A 25142-nucleotide genomic window follows, 5' to 3' on the forward strand; every position below is an offset into this window, starting at 1 on the left:
AAAAAAAAAAAAAAAAAAAGAATATATACATTTATACCTTTTCTGTACAGGGAACTAGATGGATGTAAGCACTAGTCATAAGCATTTTCTATTTTATTCAGTGATTTTCCTTAAGAGCTTTGGAAGTTCCATTGGGATTTGTTATCTATCCAAATTTGAGTTTTAGGAAGATGGTATTGTTTGCAAAATCCACCTAGATTGGGTAAATAATTTCTGGTAAAAGAGAGAAGTGATTATAATAAATGAATGGAAACATTTTAAAATGAAAAATGGGAAAACAAAGTAGAAGACCCTGTTAAATAGGAAAGAAAGGTAGAAAGGAAGAGAATAACCTTTGTGACATCAGTGGTAGGGAATTAATGAAAAAGAATACATTCAAAAAGCTAAAAGAGGAAAAATCATGACCATAAAAAAGAGGAAATTTTATTTATCAATCTGGTATGTATGAGAATGTTTATGTTCAGTTCATTTTATTTAAACATTCAAGTTAGAATTATTTATAATTTAAAGGTCGTGGACAGTAATGATAATATTGGCTACTAGTAAAAGCTGCTAAACAATGAATACAATTTGAAGTCAACATTTCCAATTTGATAACTTCCCAGCAGCTTTCAGGGCCATAGCTGGGCTTGCACATCTTAGCTTGAGCCATGCTTAGGTGTTCAGGACAACCCCCAAGAAAGCAAATTGTCATTTGCCTTTTTACTGTTTCAGATGCAGCATCTTGATAGGTTTTCTCTTGTACCCAGAAGAGATCAATAAAACACACTGATTTGTATACATATTAGTAGACTCTCTTGGTTTTGTTCAAGGTAATTGTATCAGAGTCTTGTTGCAGTAGCAGGATGATAACTTTCTTTTGATGAGTGTATACTTCAGGCAGTATATCCTAGAACATAAAAACATTTCTTCATACATAATTCTATGTTTAACAGTAGAGCAAAATGTTGCCCTCTCCCACTTTCTTCAAGGATTATTTTTGGAATATGCCTCATCTGGTTAGAACATTATTGTCTTTATACTATATGAAAAACAAAGAATGTCTTACTAACAGATACTGATTAATTTCCTTTCCCTGGTTATCTGAAAGTATGAGAAGAGGTGGGAAGTTCTTGGAGGATGACAGAGTAGACACCTCCTGGAGCTCTTGATTTCTAGGAGCTAATTGCCTCATCTTTAAGACAATGCAGGTCCATAAACTAAAACATATTTTACAAGACAAGTGACAGGTAAGGGCTGCATCAGTTCGAACTACAGAGCCCTCCCCTAGCATGGGAAGCTTCGTGAGTAAATTGGTATGACTTTAGTGCTTCGGATGAATAGGATGTTGATAAGCAGGGAGCAGCAAAGCATGGAGCTGGTGGGAGGCAGGAAAGCACAGGCCTGTCTGGGAAGAGTGAGTCAACAGGTTTCTAAGTTTATCAGCAGTCAAGGGTTCAAGTAGGCGACCTCTTGAAAACAAAGCTGGAAGACACAGGTTGGTCTAGATAATATAATAATAATTCGTGACTGTCTTAGGTCAGATTTCAAGGCCAAAGTGAAAATGAGTTGCATGGTTTATGAAGTATAATTTGATGCCATCTGGCTCGCTAAAAACAATCATTTAGATGAGAAAGTGCTATCCAGATGGATGATTTAGATGAGTTTTCATGAGAAAACTCAGTAGCCATTTATTTGTCCCAGTGGTACAGCACTATTATTTTTCACAGCAAAATTTGACAATATAGAGGAAATATCGTTAAAGAAACGTCTTTGGATATTTGTAAGCACCAAATGATCATGTCACTAAAGAAAATGTTCCTCAGAGCTATGAACGTTCCCTGAGCTAGTGGCACTTAATGGTCTTTCATGGAATTTTTGTCTTTTTGTTTTTAAAGGTCAAAGAATGTTACTCCCCACTCCTTTATGAGTCTCAGCAGCTGTTGATTCCGTTGGAGGAATTAGAAAAGCAGATGACGTCCTTTTATGACTCACTTGGGAAAATCAATGAAATTATCACAGTTCTTGAGCGTGAGGCACAATCGAGTGCTCTTTTTAAACAAAAACATCAGGTGAGAACAATCCCTTTCAGGAGACAATTATTCTAAAGCATGTGTAACAAGACCAGGGCGTTGCTTACAGGAATAGAAATTCAGTGAGGACAAGAAACATTTTTCTAGAATAGTACTACTAACTCAAAACAAAAATATGTGTCTTGTCCAAAGATGAAAATCCATTCACTGTCAGCGGAGGGGCTATGTGAGCTGTTTGTTTCCAGGGAACGGTCTAGCTGGACTCAGGTGCAAACCAGGCTCTATTCATCTGAATCAGTAAGTTCACTGAGTTGAGCAAAATTAGAAAAAATGGTTTGTTTTGAGCACCCAGCTCCCCTTTCTATCAATGGAGCAACATTGTGAGCTGGCAGTACTCAGCAAGCATTTATAAACATCTGCTGTGTGCACGCATAAGCCATGCATCCTGAGCCCAACTACAGAAAGTGCAAAGTTCACAATGTCTCTGTGAAATAAGGGATGTGTTATAGAGATGGAGCCAAATCCGCTACTCTAACTTCAAACATTAATGGTACCCATAATCAAAGGACTTTCTATTATTTCTCTGCTTTGTATTTATTTACTTTTGTTATAGTGCCTGTCTACTAACAATAGACTACATATAGTCTGTCCTTTTAAAAATACAAATGAGAATTTATTTACATTAAACTTTTTATGGGCTTTGTTCATGAAACATGATCCCTAGCTTTGCTAGTAGAAAGATACTCTAAGAAAATTAAATAAATATCCTGTCTCTACATTAAATAACTAAAAGATAAATATATATAAATTTTATATGTATAAAACATATACAGAGAGGATATTTATATAAAATATATAAATATCTGTATCATATATACAGATATAATATTTTCATTCTTATATTGACTTTCTTTTGGAGAATCATTTACTGTTCCTTCCCATACATAGCTGTAGGCATTACCTGCTGCCTTGCTGATTGATGAAATGGTTAGTTTCACTTAAAAAGACATATGTGCCTTCATTTCTTGATACTTTGAAAGCAGATAGATAGATAGATAGATAGATAGATAGATAGATAGATAATTTGGATATGTATTTACATATATATAATAAAAACAATTGCTTTCCATTTTCATCCAGTATCTATAACCTCTGTCTTATGAGATCTTTACATTGCCTCTTGGAATATGACAGTTTAAACAACCTTGAAACTCTGGAAATGTGTTTGATGTGATCATCATTTTTCTTTATCTCATTTTTAGTAAACAGATCGTATGCATAGCAGTCTCCTACTGAGTGTTGTAGTTAATTGAGTTATTTGGTTTATTATAAATGAACCTATCCATCAGAGGAGAGAGAAACTAATGTACAAAAGGTTTGCCACTGCATTAATTGTAATAGATTCATGGGAGGAAGGTAGCATCATTAGCAGAAAGAGCCAAGAGTGTCTGAAATGAGTCTGACAGATATTCAGATCTTAGATCTAATATTGCAAATTAGGAAGCTTTGATTAGCTTTAATTTCCTCACTTTAAGATGAAGGCTACAATACCTGAGTTTAAAGCTCATTGCAGATATTACATTAGATACACCATAATGTCACTAGCATATAATAAGTGGCACTACATGACTGATAGCATTATTATTATTATTATTATCCGTAGTGAAGCCACAATGATTATACCACCAAACTGCATAATCATTGTATTGGATAAAGATTATCTTTCATTTTTAGACATGGTGACATCTCCTACATTTCTAAATTTGTACAAGTTGTCATTATACAATCTTTCCATAATTAAAATAATATTCATAGCGTTATTAATAATAAAATCTAGTAATACATTTTGAACTTATATTACCCTTTTATCTCCTACGTTTTCAAAAGGAAAAAGTATGTCTTTATTCTGTTTTTCCCAAAACAAACAAAAAAACCATGCTCTTGATATTTGCATCTGGATATCCAAAAATGGCATCCAAATGAGCAGTTTGAAATATTTTCTTAATGCAGTTGAGGATACTGAAATGCAAATGGTGTAATGCAAGTCAACAAATGACTCTCTGCCTTGTGCTGGGCTCAATGATTTCCATGCTGTCTACTGCCAAAATTACAATTGCAGGCCACAAGTCAGAGGTGGAAGTGTCTGTAAGTCACCATTGCATCTTGTCCTGCAGATGTGCGACAGTTGCAAGTCTTCCCCAAGTGTATGGGTCTGTTGCCTTTTTTAATTAGGATCTGAACCCTACCATTTCATTAATAAGGCTGATAGGTTGTACACCTTCAAATATTATAAATTTAGGATATACTATATATATATATATATATATATATATAGTACATCTCTTTCAGCAAAGTGAATGTGCATTGATGCTTAATTTGTTTAGTCACATTAAAACCTGATATGTATTCACTGATTTCATGATTGTTCTCTCAATAAGCCACAGGCCTGTCATCTTACTAGAGGAATGCAGACCTAGACAAATAACTTTTGATGCTCTGTCATTTTCTTAATGACAATAAAATGTACGTGAGGTATTTAAAAATCTCAAAAAAAAAAACCTCTTTGTAACATTTAAATGCCTTATATAAGAAAGCACTGACTTCATTGATTGTTTAAAATTGAGATCTTTTGAAATGTTCCACCGTACTTTTGGTTTTACTTATTGGTGTTAGAAGCCTAAAAGCTATATAATGTTGTCGTTATTATCTGTAATGGTCACTCTCTTTCTTTCTCTCTTACTCTGTCTTGTAAATAACATTGTTGTGGGGTTTCATTTCCTTATAGGAACTGTTAGCTTGTCAAGAAAACTGTAAGAAAACCTTGACACTTATTGAGAAAGGCAGTCAAAGTGTTCAAAAGTTTGTGACCTTGAGCAACGTGTTAAAGCATTTTGATGAGACGAGGCTACAAAGACAGATTGCAGATGTTCATGTTGCTTTTCAGGTAATTTGCTCTCCCTGCTTTAGAGCTGTGAGCCAGGGAAAATGCAGAGTGAGGACAAGAAACCATCACTCGTGCTTTTGGTCTTGCTAAAATGCCTTACCTGCTGGTGTTTGGAAGCCAATCGTTGTCCTACTTTTTAACCTAATATTAATTAATATTGAAAAGAGTTCATTATTCCCATGATGATGAAATGTCTTTTTTCCAAGTGCTTTTTAAATCAATAATACCCTCTAACAAAATGATCCTTTCAGTAATGAGAAAGCAGCATCACATTATGATTGTTTTTCACATCAAGAGTATGGTAAAGAAAACTGGAGATTGGAAGAAGCGTGTGGAAACCAACAGTCGCTTGATGAAGAAGTTTGAAGAGTCTCGAGCAGAGTTGGAGAAGGTACTGCGGATTGCTCAGGAGGGCCTGGAGGAAAAGGGGGATCCGGAGGAGCTCCTGCGGAGACACACTGTGAGTCCACCCTTTAGGGGACACTTGACCTGAATACATGGACAAACAACCTGGGAGGAAAACTTAAAAAAGGCACGCTGATCTGATACAGAAGGGGAGCAGGCAGATGAGTCAGGGAAGCAGAGACTTTTTAGGTATGAGATCCAAAGATATGGTGAGCAAAAAGAACTTGAAGAGAGTTGGTGAGCTGACTTGTCATTGGCCATTCCTAAGTCCCCAGAATAGTAGAGAGTCACAGAATAATTCAATTTCTCCAAATTACGAATTCATTATTTAGCTTACAAATTCTTCTATAACTAAAGATTCTTTTAAATAGATAACTCAAGGTGACTAGCTAAGTCCTTTGTGCTCATTTTATACATCCACCATATCATAGTATAGATACTGTGTCACTTGAAGTCTGGTGGCTAATACACAACTTGTCCCAGTATCTTCATGTTTGTCATCTTCATGTTTATCATGAAAAGCCATCTTCATGTTTATCATCTATTATCAATATTGAGAACATTAGTCATAATGTTCATGAATGGTATATGGAAATAACCAGCACTCTGAGAACGTGTATTTGAGTTATCTTTTCTGACATTTCAGTGGCTACTTGTATAAACCACACTCTCAAATGATATATGCAATGTATTTGTGTTTCTGCAGACTAGATTTAGGGTTAATGTCTGTGACCACAAAACACAAAACATCTCATTCAGTTTATTCACCTCTACAGTATGGTACTTTTTGTTTTGAATCACCATTTTTACAAAATAATTCTGCATGTCTACTCCTGAGACTGTGTGAGACTTAGTCATATGTAATATGTACATGTGTATTATCTTTATCTGCTTGACTGCCATAGCAAAATACCATAGACAGGTGGCTAAAGCAACAGAAACTTATGTTCTCACAGTTCTGGAGAAGGGAAGTCTGCGATCAGGTGCTAATATGGTAGGGTTCTGGGGAGGGCCCTCTTCCTGGCTTGCAGATGGCTACCTTTTCCCTGTGCCCTCACATGGCAGAGAGAGTGAGCTAGCAAGCCTTCTGGTGTCCCTCCTCATAAGGGCGCTAATCCTATCATGAGGACCCCACCCCCATGACCTCATCTGAACCTAATTACCTTCCAAAGTCCCCATCTCCAAATACCATATGAGTTTGAAGAAGAACACAATTTGGTGCATAGCATGTGTGCCTAAGTGTGCACATGTGTGCTTCTCTGTGCACATGTGTGAATGTGACAATGGCTCATGATGAAGCATCAGGCCCTGAAGCACTGTGGTTGGGGGAATGTGGAATTATGAGGCTTAGTCCTGGCTTCTGTTCTGTTCTTCTGACTTCACCAAAGGGGGACCAAAGCTCTATTGCTACAGAATCAAGGTTTTGGCATCTCCACTGGGAAGATGAGATATTCCTTTTGGAATATTCTACCAAATTTGAAAACCACAAAGAATTTTTCTAAAAAATAAAAAATACTAGTAGAATTTCAGATATGATGGCTTCCGATTCATAACTATAGGTGTACATAGTTCATCCTTAAAAAACAATAGTGGGTGCCTGAAAGTCTTGAAAAGGGCAGCAGCTGGCTGAGAGGCTTGTTTAGAGGCTGTTTAGAGGCTGATCCTGCCTGATGCTGCCTTTTCGTCTGTCCAACACTCTTACCCACTTTCCCCCTCCATGTCAGGAGTTTTTCAGTCAGCTGGATCAGAGGGTGCTCAGTGCTTTCCTGAAAGCTTGTGATGAACTCACCGACATCCTTCCAGAGCAGGAGCAGCAGGGGCTGCAGGAAGCTGTTCGAAAGCTCCACAAACAATGGAAGGTGAGTCAGGACAGGACGGAGACACCGTGCATCCTCAATGAAGGGAGAAGCTTGGGCGTGTTAAGGTCCAAATGTAAGAGAAATTTAGAAATTCCTGGAAAGTCACTGTAACTATTTCCCTCATTTAAAAAATCGAAAAACTGGACTTAAATAAAACCTGATAATACATGATAGAATTGTGTTATTCCTATTTGTTATCAGCATCAATTTTATCTTATTACTCGAGCATTCTTTTTGGTTTCCTGATTTTTTTTTTTAATCCAGGTGCAAGAACATTTAACTTATTCTAGCAACTTTTCGTAAGCTTCTCTCTGATGCATAAATCTTGTTAGGTATACCTACTGAAATCATAAAACATATATTTATAGTTTCTGCCCCCCAAAGATTTTATCATCTAGTTGAGATGGCTATGATCAAAAAATATAAATGAAAACATTTCGTAGTCAAGAATTCAATGATGAACATAGCATACCCCTCTTCCCCCCAAGAGCTTAAGAGTTCAGTAAAGGAGATAATTAGTTGCAAATACTACAAGTATAATATATGATAAATCCAAATGTGCATATATTTATGAAAGCTTTGAAAGAGGGAGGTGGACCCACTTGGAAATTGGAAAACAGTGAATCAGGTAACTAGTTTTGAGCCAGAACTTTAAAGAAGAAGCAGAAATGGGAGTAAGCAGGGGATGACACAGAAGCACAGAAGAGAGAAAGCAGGAGAGTGTGCAGGGGGATGCGGGGGCCCGTGGGCATCCATCTGACTTGTGTGTCATGGGCTGTGGAAGAACCATGGGAGATGAGCTGGGTCTGTCCCATGGAGGCTGACTTCAGACTGCATGTCAGATTCTGGAAGTAGCTGCAGCACAGTGGAGACCCATGGAAGGCTGTCCTCCTTGAGGTAGACAGGAGGAAGACAGCTCTAGCTTTAGGTGAGTGTGTACTACCTTGCGGTGATATTTCACATGCGCTACATGGAGGAGTTTTGGAGTTCAGAAGATTGGCAGCTGAAACTCTCTCCATCAGGTTGTCTCACTTTGTGTATTTTTAAAATCTCAGTAACATAAGCTAAATAATTATCCCCGTGCACAAGAAAAACACAGTTAAAGAAATATCCTTTTTACTTGCTATATTACTAAATTGGAAAATTCAAGTTTTTCATTAAAAAAAGGATTCTTAAAGAAATCTAAGCTTTGTTAGATGTCTTTGAAGCATATCATATTGTAAATGTATTATGGAATAAAGACTGTAACTGAAGTTTGTATTTTATTACACACACACACACACACACACACACACACACACACACACACACCTCTAGGATTTAATCTAGGTGGGACTTTCCATAGGCCCACCTCATTCTTCTCATCAGTCATCTTAGTATTCTCTTCCAAAGGTAATGCTTTAAAATGCCATAGGATAGAAGTTAGTTAAAATTAATTATGGGACTAAAGTTAATAATGAAGCTTATGTTTATCATTTAAAAGAACATGAAATGTTATGTGTTATTTGAGTGCTTGCTTGACTGTTTCTCAATGTATGATCTAAGGAAAAGAGGATATGGCAGGTGGTCAGCAGCCTGGGCTATGTTTTCTTTTTTTTTCTTTTTCTTTTTAAAACTTTTTTTCACTAATAAGCTTCCTTCATGTTCTTCCTTTTTGAAGTGGGTGTAATATCTGCCCCTCCTACCTCACAAGGTCATTGACAAAATCAAAAGGCACACATACAGGGGAGAGGGTGTGATTTAAATCTATGGTAAATTCCTAGCTTTTGTACTTACCCCTGAGACTTAATGATGTAATCTGTAAAATAAGAACATTAATACTGTGCAGCACTGGCCAGACTTAGTGGCTCATGCCTATAATCCCAGCACTTTGGGAAGCTGAGGTGAGTGCATCACCTAGGTCAGGAGTTCAAGACCAACCTGACCAACATGGTGAAACCCTGTCTCAACTAAATGTACAGAAAGTGGCTGGGCGTGGTGGTGCTGCCTGTAGTCCCAGCTACTCAGGAGGCTGAGACAGGAGAATTGCTTGAACCCAGGATGCGGAGGTTGCAGTGAGCCAAGATCGCACCACTGTACTCCACCCTGGGCGACACAGCAAGACTCCATCTCACCAAAAACAATAAAAAAATTAAAAAAATACCGTGCAGGGCGACTGTGAAAATTAAATCAAGTAATCGCTGAGGAAACACCTAACCCACAGCAGACTGAAAGGATTTGCTGTGGTCCTGGTACTTGGAAAAATACGAAGTAGGGAGACCAGGTGTGGAAAGTAGTGACCCATTCACACTTGCCCTAAAAGGAATATGTTATGGATTTTCTTTTTGCCACTTCAATTGGGACTGTACATAATCAGGAACATCATCCTAATTTTCTGAATCTTCCTATGGAATGTAGGATCTTCAAGGAGAAGCTCCTTATCATTTGCTTCATCTGAAGATTGATGTGGAGAAGAATAGGTTCTTAGCCTCTGTAGAAGAATGCAGAACTGAGCTGGATCGAGAGACCAAGCTGATGCCCCAGGAAGGCAGTGAAAAGATAATTAAAGAGCACAGGGTATGTCTCCCACACCACAATGTGGATAGCCATGTCAAGTCACATTGTTCCATAAAGGATATTACTAATATTTTGGTTTGAGTCTGAAAAAAAAATAGCTTAATTACCCTAACTTGGTAGTCCGTGTGGGAATCTTCCTTTGGTTTTTCTGTGAAAATGTAAAAGTACTGTGTGGCTTCTCACAGGGATTATAAAAACATTTATTACACATTAGGTTTTCTTCAGTGACAAAGGTCCTCATCATCTCTGTGAGAAAAGGTTACAGCTCATCGAGGAACTCTGTGTGAAACTCCCAGTCCGGGACCCAGTAAGGGACACACCTGGAACCTGTCACACGACACTCAGAGAGCTCAGAGCTGCCATTGACAGCACCTACAGGAAGCTCATGGAAGACCCAGACAAGTGGAAGGACTACACTAGCAGGTAGCCTCAGAATGGCCTCCAGAGAGGGGTGTAGTCAAACTTAATTCTGTTAGTTCAGAGATCATGACAAAACAAGAAATAACATATTTCATATTTCTTCCTCATATTCTTGTACAAAAATCCTTCATTTAATAAAAAGAATGGATTTTAGTCAGAATCAGGGTGAGGCACTTTGTTTCCAAGTGACCCGGATGTTATCTTTTTGAGGCAAAGTTGGCCAATCCCTTTCTCCCTAATATCCTTGTGTATTAGTCCTTTCTCACACTGCTAATAAAGACATACCTGAGACTGGGTAATGTGTAAAGAAAAGAGGTTTCATTGACTTTCAGATCAGCATGGCTGGGGAGGCCTCAGAAAACTTACAATCATGCCAGAAGGGGAAGCAAACACATCCTTCTTCACATGATGGCAGGAAGGGGAATTGCAGAGCAGAAGGGGGAAAAGCCCCTTATGAAACCATCAGATCTTGTGAGCACTCACTCACTATCACCAGAACAGCAGCAGGGGGGAAACTGCCTCCATGATTCAGTTACCTCCCCCCAGGTCCCTGTCATGTCATGTGGGGATTATGGGAACTACATTTCAAGATGAGATTTGGGTGGTGACACAGCCAAACTGTATAACCTCATATCCCTAAAGGGTGGCTTCTTCCTCTATAGGCTCATGTCTCACCCTGGTGGGGACACACGAGGCCAGACCTCAAGTGGTTGCCTCCTTCTTTTCAGGTGCTCATTCCCAAGAACACATCTTTTTCCTTAGCTGAGCTCACCCATCACCCTGCCCCTAGTAACTGAGCATAGAGGTGGCCACCCCTGCCCTTTAACATGAGCTTCATGTTAAAAGAATAGTTTCCAGAAAAGTTGTTAATCAATTTGGTAATCACTTAATTGTTAAATTTCCATGAGTGAATTCAAAATAGAAAACATATTCTAATCATTCTGGTATGTTCTCCCTTTAATAAGAAAGTGCTTATGTTATTTCAGATTCTCTGAGTTCTCATCTTGGATATCTACAAATGAGACACAATTAAAGGGGATCAAGGATGAGGCCATCGATACTGCTAACCTTGGAGAGGTTAAACGTGCCGTTGAAGTAAGTTCAGGGTCATTATTTGCTAGAGGACAATTTCTCATAGTGGAAAAATAATGTTAGAGAATCTAACGGTTGTCTCCTTTTTTCTTTCTGGAAAAACATAAGTTCTTGAAAGTTGTCTTTAAAATAAGTCTCTTTATATTACTGTGGAGCATTGTAGAGTTTTTTCGTATTGAATCATTGGTAGCTTTGAGGGTTAGTCATGCTCCGTGGTGCCACAAATGCATCTTTAGCTAATGGGGAGTCCTGAGTGGAAAATTGCATGCGTGGGCATATAACCCAGTAGAAATTTAAGAATCATCATGGAAAACAAGAACACTGTATGCTTTTATACAATACATTTTCAGCCATGCAAAAGGCAGGTCACAGAAAAATCAGGCAGTTGGGCAGGGTCTCTAGGCATCCTTTCTATGTAACATTAAGCTGGATTGGTTCATTTCAGCCTCTATGAGTGTGGGTACAGCCTGAGAAACCCCACCAGGGCCACAGAGCCTCAGGCTCAAACACAGTTTGCGTTCTGTAAATGGCACTCTCTCACTCTTAGACACATAATGTTGTAAGAAGTCTTCATCTTTGAACATTTTTAACCCTTGCAAGTCACATAGTTGCCAAATAGTTGCTGTTGAGGAGAATATATTTCCTTTCTGTTCCTGTCCTTTGAGTGTTTGTTTGTTTGTTTGTTTGTTTGTTTTTTGAGACAAGGTCTCTGTCACCCAGGTTTGGAGTGCAGTGGCACCTTCATAGCTCACTTCAGCCTCGACCTCCTGGGCTTAAGCAATCCTCCCACCTCAGCCTCTTGAGTAGCTTGGACTATAGTCACGTGCGACTATGCCTGGCTAATGTTTGTATTTTTTGTAGAGGTAGGGTTTTTGCCATGTTGCTCAGGCTAGTCTCAAACTCCTGGGCTCAAGCGATCTGCCCCACTCGGCCTCCCAAAGTGCTGGGATTATAGGTGTGAGCCATTGCCCCTGGCCCATTTCTCTTTCAATTAAATTATACAATCCCTTCAAATGCTAGTGGTGCTCAATATCATGGTATGCATATGGAAGGATATCTACATTTACTACTGGTTGCTTTCGTCACACACACAAAAAATTCACATCCTAGAATGAAGAGATCACTGGGGTCTGGAACCAACAGTTTCCTGGCTGGTGTGCATTTGCCTTGGGAAAGCCCTGGAGTGGCCCTGGTTGGAGACCCCTGTTCTTGAGCCACCCCAGAACTGCTATAGGGAGGACAGGCTGCTCCAGTCACCACTCCTTCAGTCAGCAGCGCTTCAAGGTCTGAAGCCCTGGAGTCTTTCTAGCATTTTCTTATCAATAAAGCCTCGCTTCCTAAATTAGAGCTGTGCTCCCATTTATACTTCTTGCTATATGGGATATTGGCTTCTAAAAGCTAATAAAAATTCAGCAGAAATTGTAAGTTAATGAAGTTAAAATAAATCTTTACAGCATCCATAACAATATTCAACAAGTAGACTCTTCAATAAAAGAAATCAGCTGATTGAAAAAAAGAACTTTCATTATTTTTTCAAAAATACCATCTTCTTTCCAGCTCACAGGAAGTGAGATAACGAAGTGTATGTATGTTATAGTTGCCAATTGTGGCATCTCATATTTTTCTACAGTATTTTTAGAATCATCTTTTTTACCATCAAGGACATATCTGTAAGTATCTAACCAATCTAATTATGAAGCTGATTCAAGAATAGACAACAGTATTCTTTCAAGCACTTGTGGACTTTTGTTAAAAATACATACAAAAAGTAAACTAAGCAGGCACTGTATTGCTGAATGATGTCTGGCTCTATTCTGCTCCACCTGCAAACCTTCTTAGGCTGAGTCCTTTATTGCTGGGAAGTTATGATTTTACAACTGCACTGTGTTCATCAAAAGTGTTCTCTCATTTCAGGAGATCAGAAATGGTGTTACCAAAAGGGGTGAGACCCTCAGCTGGCTGAAATCCAGGCTGAAAGTTTTGACAGAAGTTTCTTCTGAGAATGAAGCCCAAAAGCAGGGAGATGAGCTGGCAAAATTATCCAGCTCTTTCAAGGCTCTTGTGACGCTGCTGTCAGAGGTATAGCGTTTACTCACACTCTAAACAGACAGTTCTGGGTGAGGCATCTGGAAGGTTCTTTTTCTTCTTTCTGGTTGTAGTTTAGCAAGTAATTTTATAAAGAAACCATAGTTGAAACAGAATATTTGTTATGCTTTTTTGTATGAAGCTTGTTGGGAAAGATGAAGAGGATGTTTGATGTATGGTCTGTGCCATTATTGGAAATGTTAGTTCAGGTTCATGACCTATATCTGAAATATAAAACTTATCAAATCCACTCTTTTTACTCTTATAAAAAGCATTGTTATTTTATGGTAGCTTCAGATGTATCATGGAGGCTAAGAATAAGGCTTAGGGTCAGAGAAATCCAGGATTAGAGTTTAAAGGTGATATCCTACCTCCTAGGTAACCTTCAACTTACTTAACATCCAGGTCTCGATTTCCTTATTTATAAAACAGGGTTAAAAATACTCACTCTAAAAAGCAGTGTCATGAGTTAAATGCAGTAAAGTATGTTAAGCACATAGTGTAGTTCCTGAAACAGAGTAAATGCTCAATAACTGGTTCTTAGTAATAATAAAATATTCAGTGTTTAATCAGCAGGTCAGTAAAATTCTCTTCGTAGTGCTTTGATATGCATTTTAATGTTTTCTGTATTCCTTTATAGATTAAAATATACAAACCCATCTACTTCATTTCCAGTAGGGCCACTTCCACCATCAGCAAAAATATTTTTACTGACCAGGTTTTTATATATATTTAAGTTTGTGCTTTGGAAGATAATGTAAGAACGTAAAGTAGAATAGAAATTTACCAGTATTTCTTGAAATCATTTAAGTATAAACTTGCATGGAAAAATGGCCTAATAGATTACAAGAAAATGACCACAAAGCTCTGTTTCTGAAAATCTGAAATTCTCCATAGAGATTTCTGACCTAACAGTTCATCTGTTAACCTTCATGTTTTTAATCCATTTAAATCTGCTTGAGACTCTAGTGCTGAATTTACATAAGCCAAAAATACTCTGAACTGTTTATGATTTTAGTTTCATGTGAGAATTTTTATATATAAATTAGTTTCCCTATGAGTTTTTGACAAATTGAAAATAGTTCTATGATTAATCAAATTTTGGAACATAATCTGTTTCAATCCTTTGATTATCCATCTTTCAAAGCAACGGTCAAATTTAGCCAGTTGCCACAACCATACCTTTAGTGAAAATTTGGCAGTTGCCTCTTTTGCTCTTTCCTTCCCTCTTTTGGTGACAGGAAAAGTAAAAACAACATTCTAAAAAGTTAGTATATATGAAGGTGATCTTTGAGACAAGATCAAACAAATACTTGTCGTTATTCACACATAAGCTTGTAATATATTTTGTCCCACCAAAAAAAAAAAAAAAATTGGCTGCCTTTAAAGTTAGAAGTTAGTAGTTTCCCTAACATTTACCAAGGCCATTTGCTTTATTTTCCAAGTACTCTTATGATTTTGCCCCAGGACTTGTAGCAAGAATCTCTCTCTAATGAATATTCACACAGACATTAATTTTTTACACACTCATCTACCTTAAACTTCTGTATAATTTATATTAATACCCTTTTCCACTACTTGATCACTTACTTAGTGAAAGCAGAAAGAGAGGAATGGAGAAAAACACATTTTGTTTACAGATGGATTTGTATGAAGAGATGGATTTGGCACATTCAGCCCCTTTCTTTGATAATAATTCATTTAGTATTTAAATTAATGTTGAACACAATGTGTTTACAATTGTCCAGTGTAAGAAAAAAAAGGACTGTGGGTGGATGCATAAGATACAGTGAAGAGTCATTATTTCAACAGATTTGCTCTGATTTATACTGAAATTGGGAGTTTGTGGTTTTCATAGGGTCTCATTGCTGCTTGTTTGGAGAACAGATTGCTCTCCTTGGAAAAACTTAGATCAGAAGACTTTTTTCTTTGAGTCAAAGAAAAAAAGTAGGATAAGAGAAGAAGAAACTGGAAGGCTTCTGTGGAAAACAAATGACAACATGTAAAAATGATGATCTTAGTGAAGATAAAGGATAGGCTTTGAAAACAAAGGATGTTGGTAAAACTGAAATAGAGGAAGCTGAAATTAGACAGAAAAGAAAGTTCAAAATTTAGGAAAATGATAAGGAAGAGAATTCATTAGATGACTACAAAATTGTAAATTATATTTATCTTTATGTAGGAATATTGGAAGTACATTTATAACAAATACTCTTTTATTCTCTTTTTCAACTCTACAAATGTTTTCCTATTTGCTTTAAATGATATGGACTCACTTTCTTGTAAGGCACTTTTATAATTAGGTTTTAGACATGCAATTATAATTAAAGAGACCTAGAAGGCAATATATATATATATATATATATATATAATATATGCAGTTTTGTTATCCTTCCTTGATTACCAGGTTGAATGGGTTTTTAATATGCCACAGAGCACCATATCGAATAAAGCCTACAAGCCCCACAAATGATTATGAAATTTAATAATAATGGAATAAGCCTGAGTAATATGAGAAAGAATAAAAGTTAAAAATCTGTGTTTGTATGTCAAGGGGTTCAGGTAGACTTTATGCACACTCCTAAAATATGTAAGATTACATGATCTTCAACAGGGGGGTTTTGATCAAAGAGTACAAACATTAAGTTCTAAGATGAAAAAGTTCAGGGGTCTAATGCACTGGTGGTGACTGTAGTTAATATTACCTATGGTATACTTGAAACTTGCTAAGAGAGTGGACCTTAAATGTTCTCACGAAAAAACAAACGGAGAAATATATGAGATGACAGGCTAATTAGCCTGATCTGGACAATCATTTCACAGTCACGTAGTACACCTTAAATATATGCAATGTTTATTTGTCAATCATACCTTACCCAAAAAATTATACAAACTTCAACAAGTAGCATATGATTTATGTGTTTTTTTTTTTTCATGAAAATATAGGTTGAAAAGATGCTAAGCAATTTTGGGGACTGTGTCCAGTATAAAGAAATAGTCAAAAATTCTCTTGAAGAATTAATTTCTGGCTCTAAAGAAGTCCAGGAACAAGCTGAGAAGATCTTGGATACTGAAAATCTTTTTGAAGCACAGCAGTTACTTCTTCATCACCAGGTAAAAATGCCTCTTTCTTCCAATGAGATTATGTAAAGTTGATTTGCTACTGAAAGAACCAGAGAGATAAAGGATATAACCACTGGCTTGAGGGAGTGGGTGAGGGGGCGTGGGAAGGAAGAGTTGAATGGTTAAAAGAATTTGGCGCTTCTGGGTTTTGCTTTCTCTGTTAAATATTAAACATTTCAGGATATTCTGCAACATAAATTTCCAGACCGAGTGACTTGATGACATCAAAAAGTTCAAGGAATACTGTGGAGAGAAAATTGATTTAGCTATGAAAAACTGCACAAAACTTGCTAGATTCTCCTTTTCAAGACAGATAGGAAAGGCGTAGATGGACCAATTGCTTCATATTTGAGATCACTGTTCTTTTGTCATTATGTTAAAATCCTTCTCTTCAACTTACAACGTTGAACACACTTTAGTTTGAGAAATGATGACTGACTTGAAGTACTAGACCTTCCTGGAGTGTACACTCTTATAAAGGATTAGAACTAGAAATAAAGAAATTCTGGTATATATATTGATAAGAAACTATTTTAATCAACTTAATTTCTGATAGTCTGGTAGTGCACATTACAAATGTTTGCATAAAAGGAATATATACCTTGTTAAACTCGATATACATGGAAATTGGATTCAAATAAAATATTTTAATGAAAAAATTCTAGCTAACCTGATACACAGTAGCAAAATGGTAGCTAATTTATATAAGATGTTTGTGTGTGTATTATATTCGTATATATTCTGTAATATATAAAAATGGAAGTTGCATTAAAAGTATGTTTAAAATCCCAGCCTTCAGGATGATTTACTTAATAATTATAAAAAGGCTGAGTATAGGCCAGGCATGGTGGCTCACGCCTGTAATCCCAGCATTTTGGGAGGCCGAGGTGAGTGGATCACGAGGTCAGCAGATCGAGACCATCCTGGCTAACGTGGTGAAACCCCGTCTCTACTAAATATACAAAAAATTAGCCGGGTGTGGTGGTGGGCGCCTGTGGTCCCAGCTACTCAGGAGGCTGAGGCAGGAGAATGGCATGGACACAGGAGGCGGAGCTTGCAGTGAGCTGAGATTGTGCCACTGCACTCCAGCCTGGGCGACACAGCGAGACTCCATCTAAAAAAAAAAAAAAAAAAGGCTGAGTATAAAAAATTAATATTTGGTGTTACATTGTTCTCAATCATTGTGAAATGGTTTTTTGGGTTTCCATTTGCTTTAGGTCCAATAAATTTAAGATTATAGATATTTATGTTAATATTTTAAAACTCTTGGGCCAGGTACTTTTTATACAGGTGCATTTACTTTGTGAAAATTTATAAGCTGCATATCTGAGATTTGTGTACTATTCTATTTGAAGATTATACTTCAATAAAAAGTTTACTTTAAGACAATTTCCCCCACAAAATCTTAGCAAATTAACCATTCCGAATATACTCAGGAAATGTATATTTATTCATTTATTTTTGGAGACAGTGTCTCACTCTGCCACACAGGCTGGAGTGTAGTGGCACAATCATAGTTCACTGCAGCCTCGAACCCCTGGGTTCAAGTGACCCTCCCACCTCAGCCTCCCAAGTAGCTGAGACCACAGGCATGTACCATCACACTTGGCTAATTTTTTAATTTTTTTGTAGAAACAGGGTCTTGCTATGTTGCCCAGACTGTTCCAAACTTTTGGCTCCAAACAGTCCTCCAGCTTCGGCCCCCCAAAGTGCTAGGATTACAGGTGTAAGCCACTGCACCGCCCTTGGCCATAAATCTCTTAATATTTGCATTTTAATAAAATAAATGATTTTTATAAATTGGAGTTGGGACTTTGTGTTTTTAAGCAGAAAATAATTATTTAAGAAGAATCGTGTCAGATGAATTGTTTTGCCAGACTCTTCCTGGAGTATTGCACAAAATGCTAAATGTTCTCCAAATTTGCACACAAAACACGAAAGCCAAATTATTTATGTTGTTTACCATTAAAAACATACAATATTTATAAATAATGTTCATCTTTGACTAATATAGCATCCGACTACCATTTCAACTGTTAATCTTAGCTTTAAGATACATTTCGGGCCCATACTTCTGTTAAGCGTGGGTGTTGATGTCCCTGCTTAGCTGTTTAGAGAGCACAATTTATATCCATCTGTTGAATAAATGCCTCTAGCAAAAGACAAAGCGGATCTCAGCAAAGAAGAGAGACGTGCAACAGCAGATTGCGCAGGCGCAGCAGGGAGAAGGGCGGCTGCCTGACCGAGGCCACGAGGAGCTGCGGAAGCTGGAGAGCACCCTGGATGGCCTGGAGCGCAGCCGGGAGAGGCAGGAGCGCCGCATCCAGGTAGGAGCCGGAAGTTAGGGGCCATTTAAACAGAGGCTGGGCAGTGTTCACTTCCGGTTGTGCCTCATAACACCAAGGCGAACCTTTGTTACCACCTCTGATGTTTCAGCCCTGTGTTAAATTCTGTTCATGAACCATCTTTTAATCATCACATCAGCCTTAGAGATGGGTATTGGAATTAGCACATTTTGCAAGTGTGGATGCTTAAGAAGAAAGAGTTTGAGGACTTGGTGCTATATCACACAGCACTGATCAATAATAAAGCCAGGATTTCATCCACACTTTTCTGAATCCAGAAATTTGATCATACCATTTCACTTTTCCAGGAAGCCATGCAGCCACACGTTTATGCCACCTTTATGCTTTACTGGGATGTTGACACATTACCTTTAAAAATGTTTTTGAGTTTTTGCCAACTGCTTAATGCTCTCTCTTCATCTCCTCGTCCCTCTCCCTACCTTCCCCTGTGCTTCCTTTCTTGTTTGAGACAGATTGAGAGGCCTTTTTAATTTTTTATTTTTGGTCACTTATCTATTTTAAGTAGTATCTTTACATTTCTAAGACTTTACAAATTATAAAAAACTCAGAAATCATCCGAGTCCATGTGTCCTCTCTTTTCGTAGATGAAAACATTGACATAGAGAAAAGAAATTCTTACAGAAGATACTAGAATCGTCTCTATTCATTGTGACTGTGTGAAATTTGAAATGAGAATTCGCTGAAAGTGACAGTTTTGCAAACGAATGAAAATGTGATAGTATTTTGTGACATTTGTAACCCAATTATTGTTTATTTTTTCAAATTTAGGTCACATTAAGAAAATGGGAGCGATTTGAAACAAACAAAGAAACAGTAGTAAGATACCTTTTTCAAACAGGTTCCAGTCACGAACGCTTCTTGAGTTTTAGCAGTTTGGAAAGTTTATCTTCAGAACTGGAACAAACAAAGGTATATTATGGCTCCTTGGTACCCAATATTCAGAAAAAACAAAGCAAAACAAAACAAAATGACTTCTCCTCCATTATCACTATTGTTATTGTTAATTTAATCCATACTTACTATTTATTGATGACCCATTCTTTCAACATATTGGAGAATGAAAACATAAGCAGGATTAAACATCAAGAAGTAAAACAAAGATTTTTATCAACTTGGAAAATGGTTAGTTCCCTAATAGATGTGTATAGAGTTTTTAAAATCTGGAGGCAGGTCGGACGCTGTGGCTCACTCCTGTAATCTCAGCGTTTTGGGAAACCGAGGAGGGCAGATCATGAGGTCAAGAGATTGAGACCATCCTGGCCAACATGGTGAAACCCCATCTCTACTAAAAATACAAAAATTAGCTGGCCATGGTGACACGCACCTGTAGTCCCAGCTACTCGGGAGGCTGAGGCAGGAGAATCGCTTGAACCCAGGAGGTGGAGGTTGCAGTGAGCCGAGATGGCACCACTGCACTCCAGCCTGGCAACAGAGTGAGACTCCATCTCAAAAGAAAAAAAAATCTGGAGGCAATAATATTTTTTAACTGAACCTTAAAGGGCAGTAAAACTTAGTAGAGTTTGGAGCAAAATACAGACATTCTTTGGAAGGTGGAATGGCATAGGGCATACAAGTGTTCTGAATAGGAATTCTGTGTTGTAAAATAGAACAATGGGAAATGAATTTGTGAAGGAAATTTGGCCCATATTTCAGAATCTTGAAGACCTAAAGCATTACTTTCTAGGCAACATGGAGCCAGACTTGTTGAAGGCTTAAAAGGAAAAGCCACATGATCAGAGCTGGGCTTTGGATGAATTTTTAGGCAGGTGTAGAAAAGTGACTCAAAGTGTGAAAGACTGGGGTCATGGGATCCATTTAGAAAGTTATTGCATATGGGAATATGGGAGTTAATGTGGGCATAAATAAGGGCGGTGGGGTGGCAGGCGATACACAGAAACAGATACAAAAGATGTGGAGTTCACAGGAAGATAGAGAAACTAACCAGACAGAGTGAGTGACGAAAATGTTGATACCCGAGGTTTTGAGTCTGACGGAGATAATGGAAGTGAGATGGGGAATGTGAATGGGAAGCCGTTCACAGGAAAAGATGACCAACTTCATTTTGGAGGTAGCGATTTTGAGACTCCAATGGGGCATCAAACAGACAGTATTTTTTAGGTGTACTTGGTGAACCCAACCCTACAAGCTCAAACACCTTGGACACTAAGCAGACCAACCAATTTGTACCAAGCATTTAGAGTTGTACAGGCACAGCCCCTTGAAGTTGCTATGGTGCCTCTTTGGGGTTTATAGAAAGACTGAATTAGTAGAGAAATGAGTTAACCGGTGTCTTAGAAAGAAGAGCCTTGTGCCCACCCTTCCCTAGTCTTTAGCAAGAAAACCTTTGTGTTTCTGTTTTCTTACCTGCAAAAGGCTTCACTCTCTCCCATACTGCTAATTTTTTGTTTCTCCTAAAAAGTTACTGAGGATTTTGAAGTTTTCTAAGACCACAGACTCTTTCAAGTCTATACAACATTCATCAGCCATTTAAATAGAACATTATTTTAATTTTTAATTTTAATTATTTGGCCAGGTACGATGGCTCGTGCCTGTAATCCTAAAACTTTGGGAGGCTGAGATGGGAGGATTGCTTGAGGCCAGGAGTTGAGACCAGCCTGGTCAATATAGCCATACCCCATCTCTATTTTAAAAAATAAATAAATAATTTCATGTATTAAAAACATATCAGGTGGCTTTTATAAGTACAAAGATATTTATTGGGTTAATTTCCTACATGTTTCTGACCACGTTCCATCCAGAGTTTCTGACCCCCTATGATTCCATTTGCACTAATCCCTTTGGATCAGTTTAAGTACCTGTAGATTGAAACAAATGTAATCTTTTGAGTCTTGTTATTCAAATTCTCCTTTGTCCATGATCTTCTATACTTTGGGATCGATGTAATAATATGAGGTAATGTTTATCAAACACATACAATATGCCGATTTAATTATTTGATGTTTGTCATCGCCTTTAATCCTCAAAACAATCCTAAGAAATAGGTATCATTATCAATCATGTTATATGAAGAAGGACACATAAGGCACAAAGTTGGTGATGAACTCACTCAAGATCTGCGGATCACTAAACGGTGAGGTTGGGGTTTCAATCCAAAAGGTCCTCATCCAGAGCCCGCACCTTTAGTCACTACGTTATTTTTTCATTCAAAAAACAGAGCCATTTTACTAATTGCATATGCTCATTGCCGATCTAGAATCATTGTTCTTCTCTAGTTCTTTGCTCACTTTGCTTTGTTATTACAAACCTTTATTCAAGTTCATAGCCCTTGAGTAGTTGTGCTAAGGAATGGTTATGCTAAGGGACTTGAGTGTCCGCTGTGTGCTGGTGTGTGTGATAGAGGGTTCATAGCAATATCATGTTTAATCTTCAAAATAAGATATGGCTTTACTGATGAAGAAAGGAAAATTCAGAGAGATGTGGCCAAAGATCACTCAGCTAGTGAAGGTCAGAGCCTAGGTTTTATCCCAGATCAATCTAATGTGAGTCAGTTTTTACCTGATGCATCCTGCTGCCACTCATATGTTTTCTAAGAAGTTAGAGATAAGGCCTTACAATCTTATTCTGTTTTTGTTTAATTTTGTTTTTTATCAACATCATTCTGCTCTTTTGATTTCTCTACATTATGCTTTTTCCATACATAGGTCACATAAAAAGCTCTAAAATTGAATGTATATAAGCATTTTCAAACATTACTTTTTCCATGTTTTTCCTGGGTTCTGAGAAACACTAGCAGAGAAAAAAAAAAAAAAAAAAAAAACTTTATTTTTCACCTCTGATTATATTCATGGGATCCTAAGAGATCATGTGATGATTTGTAATCTTCACAATTGAATCTACAATGACTGTCACATATAGTTACAGTGGGTGCTTTAGCCAAAGAATTTAATGTTGTGACATCAGCCACTACCATATTTTAGTGTACTATAAATCTCTATGCCATAAGGAAGCTGTACTTATTCATTTTTATTCTCTTAAATTGCAACGTAGTTCTCTGAAGTAACATTGATTTTTTCTTCCTCTTTTTTGAGACAGAGTCTCACTCTGTCACCTAGTCTGGAGTGCAGTGGCACAATCTTGGCCAACACTGATATTTGTTGGCCAAACTTGTGATATTTCTATGAGAACATTAAGTCTTTTAAACATGAAGATATAATAGTATCATTTAGTAGCTCTATTTTATATGGTATTATGTAATAATTCTAGGAGATGCTCTTACTGAAAAGCTGACTTTGGAAAAATACTTATATTTCTACATTATTCATTTAGGAGAAGGGAGTTGATCAAAATTTAAACCTCCTGTGAGATTCTCTTACATGAGAAGAAGTGAGATACCAAGTACATTTTTTTCACTTATGTTATTACTGGGTTTACCTTTAATTCAGTATTCAATATATTTACTTGACAAAATTCAGGTAACATCTAATATTTACCAGCCACATAAAGACTAAATCAACTTTTCAATTAAAATAGTTCAGTACTATTGAAAATAAGTATATGGGCCTAATAAATCATTTTGTTCTCAAGTTTGTATGAGAGACATAAAAAACAATAATCAGTATCTCCCAGAGTGTTAGGCATTTTAAAAGTAAGATTGCTAATACAATGCTAACAGTAACCTTCTAAGAAAAGCATTATCATCTGCATTTTACGTGAAAGAGCCTGAAAATAATTCACCAAAGTCAAACAACTAGTGATCCTGAATTCTAGCCCAGGCTTGACTGGTTCAAAACTTAAATTTTCTTTCCATCATGTGATACATATGTATGTAATAAATAATATTTAACAGCACTAAGATTAGATTATAGCTGTTTTCAGAGAACTAGTTAACAAAATGGCTTGGTTACTTCTCTCTCTTTTTTTGAGACAAAGTCTTGCTCTGTTGCCTGGGCTGGAATGTAGTGGTGCCATTATGCCTGCTCACTGCAGCCTCCATCTCGTCTCACCTCAGCCTCCTGAGTAGCCAGGACTACAGGCATGCACCATCATGCCTGGCCCCCCCCTTTTTTTCCCCCCTAGAGATGGAGGTCTTGCCATTTTGCCAAGGCTAGTCTCAAACTCCTGGCCTCAAGTGACCCTCCTGCCTCAGCCTCCCAAAATACTGGAGTTAAAGGTGTGAGTCATCATGCCTGGCCAAAGATCATTGATAGTCTCTTTTGACTAAGTTATTACATTAAATAAATAAACCTTTCTATTCATTGGCCTAGAAATCTATTATCTCTATGATCAATCACTATTGATTTTGTGAACTGGCCTGTAATAAGTAAACATATTTGTGAATAAGTTAATTATTATAATGGATCTAAGAATTCTAAACAATGAGGCAAAACCAGGGAACAAAGGAGAAACAATTTTTGTGAGTATTATTGGATAACTATGAAGGTAAATAGCTGATTGTGTATATAAAATTAAAAAGTTAGCCAGGCATGGTGGCGCCTGCCTGTGATCCCAGCATTTTGGGAGATCAAGACTGGAGGATCACTTGAGCCCAGGAGTTCACGATCAGCCTGGGCAACACAGTGAGACCTCATCTCTACAAAAATCAGAAAATTAGCCAGGTGCGGTAGTGCCTGCCTGTGGTCCCAGCTACTTGGGAGGCTGAGGTAGGAAAATCACATGAGCCCAGAAGTTGGAAGCTGCAGTGAGCCATGATTGCACCACTGCATTCCAGCGTGGGCAAAAGAGCAAGACCCTATCTCAAAAAAATGAAATAAAACAAAATAAAAAAGCGTTAGCAAAGTGTCTATTTTGGCCATATGGAAATAAGTCAGATGTATTGTTAAGAACAATATAAGATCCATACATGTATGAATCGATCTCTTCATCCACCCATCTATTCTGTATGCAATATGTGCACTTTATTTGAGGGCAGAGATAAATAATATAAAGTGCCTACCTAATGATCATAATATTTTTTTCTAGGAGTTTTCTAAACGGACAGAAAGTATTGCAGTCCAGGCTGAGAACCTTGTAAAGGAAGCTTCAGAGATACCGCTTGGGCCCCAAAATAAGCAGCTGCTTCAACAGCAGGCCAAGTCAATCAAAGAACAAGTCAAAAAATTAGAAGACACGCTTGAAGAAGAGTATGTGATTGACAAGTCCTAAACTTTCTTCTCTGAGATAAAGTTTCATACAATCTTTCCTGTACCTTGTATTCAAAACATTCTTTTAAAATCTCAAAGTGTCTGTGTATTTCAGCATGTTTTGAGGAAACAACTCACAGTTCAAAAGAAAGTATCGCTAATACAGAAACCACTATCTA

General features: G+C 37.4%; 1 protein-coding gene across 1 annotated transcript in view; it reads left to right on the forward strand.

The window, feature by feature from the left end:
- Positions 1-25142, forward strand: part of LOC116463154 (nesprin-1-like) — a 532795-nt gene that overhangs the window by 182809 nt on the left and 324844 nt on the right. The window contains exons 22-33 of the mRNA XM_058434482.1: positions 1878-2051; positions 4798-4956; positions 5252-5416; positions 7086-7220; positions 9618-9776; positions 9991-10199; positions 11183-11291; positions 13203-13367; positions 16320-16487; positions 18653-18823; positions 19631-19771; positions 24803-24963. Of these exons, the coding sequence (XP_058290465.1) occupies positions 1878-2051; positions 4798-4956; positions 5252-5416; positions 7086-7220; positions 9618-9776; positions 9991-10199; positions 11183-11291; positions 13203-13367; positions 16320-16487; positions 18653-18823; positions 19631-19771; positions 24803-24963 (1916 nt within the window). The remainder of the gene's footprint in view (positions 1-1877; positions 2052-4797; positions 4957-5251; positions 5417-7085; positions 7221-9617; positions 9777-9990; positions 10200-11182; positions 11292-13202; positions 13368-16319; positions 16488-18652; positions 18824-19630; positions 19772-24802; positions 24964-25142) is intronic.

Source organism: Hylobates moloch, unplaced genomic scaffold, assembly GCF_009828535.3.
Source record: "Hylobates moloch isolate HMO894 unplaced genomic scaffold, HMol_V3 SCAFFOLD_28, whole genome shotgun sequence".
NCBI lineage: Eukaryota > Metazoa > Chordata > Mammalia > Primates > Hylobatidae > Hylobates > Hylobates moloch.